The sequence below is a fragment of the Saccopteryx bilineata genome, chromosome 2 (assembly GCF_036850765.1).
Source record: "Saccopteryx bilineata isolate mSacBil1 chromosome 2, mSacBil1_pri_phased_curated, whole genome shotgun sequence".
Lineage (NCBI taxonomy): Eukaryota > Metazoa > Chordata > Mammalia > Chiroptera > Emballonuridae > Saccopteryx > Saccopteryx bilineata.
Genome location: NC_089491.1, coordinates 160,381,045 through 160,389,617, shown reverse-complemented (window position 1 = coordinate 160,389,617; position 8,573 = coordinate 160,381,045). Strand labels below are relative to the sequence as shown.

Genomic DNA, 8,573 nt, shown 5'->3' with positions numbered 1-8,573 from the left:
GAAAAGGGCAGATTCTCTAGTTTGTTTCTTTCACTGGATGTTGCAGAAAGTCAGATTTGCAGAACTAGATGGAGAAAGAAAGTTGGGCAGTTTTTCTATCTAGATAAAACTCCCATTCAGCAAACAGTGACTAAGGTTCACCATCAATTCAACATTTATCTTATTATCAATAACTGAAAAACATGTACGCTTTTAAAGGATTAACATAGAGGCCAAATAAAGTTATTTTTTAAAATTTTATTATTACTGTTTACCAATGGGGAGATGCAATTTATTTACACCAGCAGCCATAGGGGCAAGGGGAATACACAGTTAGCAATCTGTATAGGATGGACTACTTATGCAAAAATAAGACTCTCTAAAACAAAGGACAGGGTTTGTTTCACTACACTTCCCCAATGATCCCAGCATGCGATAATGCCAGGCAATGGCCCCTGGACATGCGGAGATAGGAACTAATATATGAAATAAGCCACAAACCACAGAAAATTTTGTAAAGAACCCCTTTCCCCCCATACACACACACAGATACATAATAGAATCACAGGGTGATCAATACATTTAATTGAGGAGGAAAGGACAGGAATTTTGCTGTTAGAGGGAAGACAGGGAAAGGGAGAGTGCCTAACCACTGTCAACCCTATGGTAGACAGCATTATCTCCACCAAAACAAAAGGAGTTAGTTTGTTCCACACTACCTCCTACCCATCCAGGGCAGTGGGCTACTGCCCTAATAGTGGGGGCGACAAACAAAAACTGAGAGAGATAATATTAACTTCCCACTTCTTCGTCCTCTAACCAGGAGAAAAGGCCAGAAAGAAAATGGGAATGTAACAATCTGTGCTCCCACTCTGAAGGAAGAGTGGACCATAGCCTTATCTTCAGCCTGTTGCCCAGACATTATTTGAAGTAAGCCAGTCTTAGATCCTCCTTTACTTCTACATCCCCTTAGAAGATGTCTACAAAAAGTCAAGGGCAGATTACCCAAAATTATTTGCCAAGGTTTGACTTTTAAAAAGTAATCATAATTCTTGTATTGAAGACCAATCTGTTAAATCGGCTCCTACCCTGACCAGGACAACTCTAGGGGGAGAATGCAGTCTTGAGGCCCTGACACTGTGGTTTCCTTAATTTAGAGTATGTAACCCCAGTCAGTCTATATAGTCCAAATAATTCTTTCTGGAATATGGAAGGATACATGCACATCCAGAGTTAGAAAAAATAAATCCGGACCCACTCTATCCATATGTGTGTCTCTAGCCTTCACTGCTCTTCTTAGATTGTAAGAAGCAATATCCAACTGGAAGTGGAAAGTTATACCTCCTCATGAAGTAAGACACAGCAGGAAAGCATATTAGCTTGGCAGTCCTATAGGAGAAAGACTTAAGAGTCACATTACCTTTCATACACAATTATATTTTCTTCCCAACCTAATCCCAACACAGGGAGCCATAAGAAAGATACTTCTCAGTCTCCCAAAAATCAAGAAAAAAACCCCAAAACTTAAAAGGAGCCAAGGAAAAGGAAACTGGACAGGCTTCAGAGGCAGGAGCCTCAAGAGATGAACTGAAACTGGTCATTGTGAAAGCAGGGTGGCAGGCAGCACCTGGGGTGATGAGCTATACCAGATAGGCAGTGGAGCAGGGAACAGGAGGAGCATGGGGCCAAGCCTTACAGATGAGGCTGGGCCCCTTACTGGGGCACAGAATGAGGTAAGAAAACATTTCAAATAAAGCAGCACCGTTCCTGTTCACCTTGGGGCTCCCACCCTACACTTCAAAACCTTCTATCAGGGAATAAAGTGGAGGGTTGTTTTGATATGTGGCTCACACTTTTCATCCTCTCTTATCCCATTCTCTGAAGCCAGGGTATTTCTAGGGGCCCTTCCCTGACTTTCAACAACAAACAACAGCTCCTATTATCAAAGTCCAAAGAGGACCAAGTGGAAAGGGCTGCCCTTTGTGAGGGGCAGAGAAGGTGGTGACAGTCTAGAGGTTCACCATAGCAGAGCTCAAGGAACAGGAGTATTTAATAGGATACTGCACAGGCAGATGGGAGAAAACCCAGTCCTGCTCCTTGGCTTTTAACATTAACCCATTCACATTATTGAGGGCTGCTGGAAGAGGTCTCCTCTGGGCTCAGCGTTTAAACCACAGACTCCTGTACAGCCATGGTGCTCTTCTATACTTCAGGCCTGCCCCTAGCAAGAAGGCAGGCAGTGACCTGGCATAATGACCAAGTCAGACCCATGGACTGGCTGTGTAACAAACTCAGAGTAGGATAATGACTGTCCCACTGAACTGATGTCCGCAGAACAATATATCCAGATATGAATCTTGCAGTTGAGAGATTGTGCATAGTTGCAAAGGCCCCTGTTACTTCCCCAAAGGACCATAGACAAATCCTCAACCTGCCTGGATAACTAAATTGTCCATCTACTATGCTTATGTCACCAGGTGGAGTGCCAGAAAGAAGACTCTGTTCAGCAAAAGGCTAGCCATTGCCCCCAAGTCCGTTGAAGTCACTGTAAATGCTGGACCTTTGGGAAACTGGTGGCTCTGCTTTTTCTTCTCGCTGGAGCAAACACCACAGAGCTTTCCCTACCAGATTCAGCTGGAAATTTTTTCCTTCGTTTTCCCAAACTGGAATCGTTAATATCCAGATCTCACACCTGACTTTCATTTTGTCCTGGAGAAGCCCAAATCAGAGGATCAGACATCAGAGGAGCAGTCCCAATGAGGCCCAAAGATAAAGGCCTGACCATCAGTTATGTCCAAAGTGTCAGTTATCCAGGAAGCCCTTGACATCAGGCAGACTGAAAGGATGAGGAACCAAAGGATTTTATATGCTGGACACAGAGCTGCTTACCTGTGCATGGGGTCAGTACAGGGATCTTGTGAACCTCCTAGTGTTTAGAGATCAACCTGCATTGCATGGCGCCCAAGATGCACAGCTCCTCCTGCCCAGGGTTTCAGAACTGATCCCAGGTAATATTCTTATAAAAAGATCAGAATTCTTAAATTCTCCACATTGGGTTTTTAAAGGCTAGAATCATCAATGGATATTGGGACTTTTATCTGACTTTTTTTATTTTTCCTACTTAGCTACCTCACTTCTCCAGACCACAGGACCGGTCTATGTTACTGTCCTGGTCACCCTCAGGCTCTCTCATGGTGCAGCTACTGGAATTCCGGAGGTGAGCGTTGCAGCTGCTGATCAGGCCCGTTCCCAGGCTCTCCAGGGAGGGAGCAAATGGGGAGGCGGCACGCTCCTTTATCTTCCACTGGCTGAATGGCAAAATCCTTCACGCTACCAGTGTCTGCAAACTCCAGATAGAAGTAGCCACACTTGACCGCCCGGTGCACCTCAAAGCAGAAGCCCAAACAAGAATCCTCTATCAGGTCTACGTATATTTCCTGAGCGATGGCCTCCAGCTTGTTAGTATCCAGGTTAGCCAACGAAATTTCCTCCATTTTAAGCTGCAAACGACCGTGGAGAGGCCGCCCGTATTACTCACAGCAGCAAGGGCAGCAACACGTCGGGCTCCGCGGGCCGCGCCTAGGCCGAGAGGCCTTTCAGGGCCGGATCTGCTGGCGGCGAGGACAGGGGTGTCCGCAGCGGCAGGCGGGGAAGCAGCAGCCAGCGGCGACTGCTCCGGAACACCAAGTCTTTCGTTTCTTTTGGCGTCTCCCGGGTCTGGGCCTTGGAGCTCCGGCCGGGCCAGATTCACAGCCAAACAGTAGCGACGCTTCACCCAGCAGCCCGGGCCTCTTCCGTTCTCTGCTCCGCGTTTAGCCCCGCCTCCCCGCTTCCGCTCCAAAGTGCGCTTGCGCACTGGCTCCGCGCAGACTCGTGGAGCTTCTGGGCAGCTCTTGGCATCTTTTAGTTTAGAGAGAGATGGGGATGTACTGAAGTGTATTTGACTTACGTGAAGTATAATTGTGAAAAGATTGCCGCAATGCCGTTTTATGGTGTTTATTTGTGGATTTAAACAGTCGCTAATGAATTCAGCACCCGTGCTTAATTGATTTTCTTTTGAAAAATGAAAAACAATAATAGTTATGTGCATATGTGTGGTGAGATCTGAAATTAGAATTTTACGAACAGTTCTCCAATACGTTTGGAAATTTGATTTGTATAATTGAAATCATTTCTGATACTGCGCACTTGTCTTTTAAATCCACTAGATGGTGCAAGGAAACAAATTACAGTATAGTTTATCTTCTTTTTTAAAATGAAAAACAAGGCACTAAAGACATAATTAATATATATTGATCACATAAACCTAAGGCCTTTATCGTATTTATATGACCATTAAGTCAGTGTGAGTATAAATAGATAATCATATACCTCTCTAAAGTAATTCAAAGAGAAAATTGTATGTATATTCTCTACTGAAGTGAGAAGAAACCTGAAATATGTTAAATATATTGAGAAATGATACCCTGGCCAGGTAGCTTGGTTGGTTAGTGTCTTCTCCATACACTAAGGTTGAGGGTTTCATCCCAGGTCAGGGAACATACAAGAAACAATTAATGAATGCATAAATAAGTAGAATGACAATAGAATGTTTCTCTCTCTTGCAGTCTCTCTTTCACTCCTTCCTCTCTAAAATCAATAAATAAAAAATTTAAAAAATATATACTGAGAGGTAGAGGGAGAGTTTCCTAAAATTGTGCATCGAAAATTCTAGGAACCAGAGCTATTCTACTTAAGTTTAAACTTATTACTATTCTACCTTGGTTTAATGAAAACTGTTATTGACATTTTATAATGAGAAAACTAATATTTATATAAGTTAAGTAGATAGGTCATATTCAGCTACTCTACCTTGGTTTAAATCTAAGACCCAACATTTAACATTTCTTGTTTCCTCATCTGAATAAAACTGGTTCCTATTTCATGGTTAAGATTAAATGACACTTAAAAAAGTCCTCTTGTGATAGTTTCTTACTTGTAAGGAAGCATTCACTAAATATCAGCAATTTTAATCATATTATTTTGGACTTGAACATAAGAAAATCAGTGTATTATTTCTGTTATTTTATGCTAGTTTTTTTTGGTCCTATCACCCCTACTGTAAAATAGAACAGCCTCTATGTCTTTAAGTTTATCAAAAAATACCTTTTACCAAAGGAAGAAAAAATGTAAAGTATATGTTCATATCTGACTGATTCTATAATAGAATAAAAGAAAGTATAGGCATAGATCTTTCCAGAGATGTACAAATAAAAATTTTCTAATATATATGTTCATCAGAATACTCTCAATTTTAAAAGTAATTATTTAAAAAATTTTTTATAGTGTTATATTAGTTTCAGGTATACACCTTAGTGATTAGACATTGTATAACTAAGTTATCATCACAATTAACCCTGACAGTCATGGGTATGTAAAGTACAGCATAGAGAATATAGTCTATAATACTCTAATAACTATGTATGGTGTCAGATGGGAATAAGATTTATTACAACGATCACTTAGTAAGTTAGAATTCATTCTTAATATCTTAAGGATGACTTAAATTTATTTGGTTTATGAATAACAAGTCAGTACATAATCCATATTTTATGATCTGTGTATTTTAATGTCTTAAAAGCCACAAATTGGCAGTTATAGAGGTTTTTGAAAGCCTAGGCTAATAAAGACTCATGCATTAGTTGTTGTTTTGTTCTTTTTATCTAAGGCAGAATTTATTTTGCAGCCATTGTATAATTTATATGTCTCCCTTCAAAAATTGGCATCATACTTTGGTATAAGTTGGAATCTGCATATAGTCCTACACCAGGCCATAAAATATAATAATTAAGTGCACAAGTTTTTAAGTTAAACTGTCTCTACCAGTTACTATTTGTGTGAATATGACCTATCTACTTAACTTATATAAATATTAGTTTTCTCATTATAAAATGTCAATAACAGTTTTTATCACATAGTTTTTTGTGTGAGATTTAATTAAACATGACAATGAATACAAAAGTTTTCACAAAGTGTTTAACAAATATTATTGTATAACTATTGTGACATGTCTAGTTAGGTAAGAAATTATAGTTGCAAATGCAATTGTTTTTATTTACTCTACTCAAATTCCTTCTCCAAATTCAATCTAAAGTAATGCTTCTCAAACCTTATGTGCTTATGATTCAGCAGATCTGGAGTAGGGCTTGGGTTTCTGCATTTCTAACATAGATGCTTCTGGATCATGGATCACACTTTCAGTAGTAAAGAATTAAAAGAGATTGTAGAGCATGAATGATTTTCATAATTATTGGCTCTCATATATTTGTTCTGGGAATATCAAAATGAGAAACTTTGCATACTTGATTTTGACAGAAGAGAATAAGGGATTGTTTTCTACCCCTTAAATCCTTCTTGTATCTTGAGAGTTGAAATTCAAATCCTCAATTTATTTAATAAAGGTAAGTCTTCAATAAAATTTACTTTAAAATATATATGAGAAGACCATCATGTTAATTGAAATTTAGATAATCAGGACCATGACTAGGTTTAGAGTTTTCATCAGTATTTTATAATATTTACTTTTAGAAAGCAAACTCTGTCATGACATCAAAAATATTTACTGATGCCACTGCCATTATCACTGCTCTTCTAATTGTATCAGGTTGCTTTACTTCTTATTGAAATGTACTTGTACTAAATATCTTTATGTTAAATCAATGACATTCCACAAAAATGTTAACAAAAATTCCTTAGTTTCTTTCCAGTTAAAGGGTTGACTGTCTTTAATTTTTTTTTTTTTGGTAAAAATAAAACTTAAGAAAGGAGAAACTATTATCTTAATCATTTCCTTAATCAGAGTGAGTAACAGGGATTAATTTTTCATAAATAAATGATTTTCAAAGAATATATACATTATATAGGCTTAAAATAGTAAAAGGAATTACTGTGAAATTTTGAGTCTTCTCATTCCATTCAATAATTGTAATATACACACTGGTAGAATTTGTTCTTTCAAAGACCAACATATTTTAAATGCGATTTAAAAGTTTTTATTAAAGACTGAAATTCCATAAAACAAATGTTTTTGAGAGGCACACATATTTTTGTGTGTTCACATAAAATGAAAGATTGAAGAAGCAGAGAATAGACTTGAGAGCCGGAGACTTGAGATATTGTATTTCTACCACTACCTCATCAAGTGACCTTGAACAAGAAAGGGAATTTACGTTTGTAAAAAAAACAAACAGCTGGATTTACATTTTATTAATATGTCTCTTAATTAAATTTCTAAGAACTGAGGAATCTGAGGAGTTAAGCTTCAAGTTAAGGGTCAGGTAGATTCTCATGTATTTGCTCACAAAGTTCTAACTTAGCGTCTGAGGGTTTTCTTACCACAAAAGCCTGATCTGTTCTACTGCCTAGGGAATCTTGAAGCACCTCCACAACTTAGGGCTAAGAGCATTATTCATCACTAAAAACCAGCTATGCATTGTAAATATCTTTCCTAACATCTGAAGATGTTGCTTGTAGTGAAACAGGATAGTAAGAAGTTAGGAAAATGAAATGGTTAAGACAGCTGAACAAACTGGTTAAGTAGTTTACAGCCAGATAATAAATCACAGTCTTATCTTTCTTAACCAAGAACACTTAGGAGCATACAGTTTACACATTCCAGACTGTGTCAGGGCTGACCTACTTCAGTCCAGTCCTTCTTCAGTGATATCCTTTGAAGGTAAAATTTATCAGATAGTGACCCTGGCCCTGATATATGTTTGTTTTGGTTAATCGACATATTGAAGGACACTCCTGGAAAGCTGATGAATATTCTATTGAGGTTCTCCCCTGAGACTTCCCCTAAAATTCCTACCTTTAGAAAACTTATAAAGCCCTCATGATAAAGGAATAAAGGAGGCCAGTACACTCTCCTTAGAGAATGTCCATAGCCCTCCTTTTCTCAGGCATGTACTTCTTAAAACATTTTTATTTATTTTTTTTTAAATTTTTTAATATTAGAGAGAGAGAAGGGGAGAGAGAGAAAAAGAGTTTCAGGTGTGTACTTTTGCTGTCTTTCTCCTAAACATTAAGGGTCTCTAAAAAACTTCCAACCATGGGAGCTGTGGGCAGCAATAGCTCATCCTGGACTAACTCCTTGAATCTGCCTCCACGGCCCCCTTTTTTCTAACCTTCCAGTGAGCTAAAAGCAGCTCTGCCTTGGCTCACTTCTATCACTGTGACTTTTACTTCTCAGCAAGGTCTCATAGTCCTGTTTGGACGTTTCTCCTTGCAACAACACATGGACTCTCTGCTGTTACTCTCTTCTTCTATCTTAAGCCATTCTCCACCTTTAATAAACGTACTCTCAAAATCACCTGGACTCCTGTTATGAAATCTTTCCTGCGTCAAGTCAAGGACCCTTACACTACAGGCCAGCCCAAGGCAGACATACTCTAGGCTCTGTCACTTTCCAGTGACAGTAGAAGTTCATTTTTTACTAGATAATTTTAACTTATCTAGCAATTTAAACTCCTATAAAATCCACTTTCTCTTATAAATATCAATTAAAGCATTATTTCTTTTTCTTTACTTACCCTGGTATTATAAGTGAATAGTAA

The 8,573-nt window shown here is 38.5% G+C and overlaps 1 protein-coding gene across 1 annotated transcript; it reads right to left on the bottom strand.

Annotated features, from left to right (window-relative positions):
* Positions 1-217: 217 nt before the first annotated feature.
* ATXN7L3B (ataxin 7 like 3B) lies at positions 218-3,800 on the bottom strand. Its single transcript, XM_066258261.1, has one exon. The coding sequence runs from the start codon at positions 3,471-3,473 to the stop codon at positions 3,180-3,182; it is 294 nt and encodes a 97-aa protein (XP_066114358.1). The 5' UTR covers positions 3,474-3,800; the 3' UTR covers positions 218-3,179.
* Positions 3,801-8,573: the final 4,773 nt, after the last annotated feature.

What these genes read in the sequence shown, in the direction of transcription:
- ATXN7L3B (XM_066258261.1), bottom strand. Translation starts at nt 3,473, where the DNA reads ATGGAGGAAATTTCGTTGGCTAACCTGGATACTAACAAGCTGGAGGCC.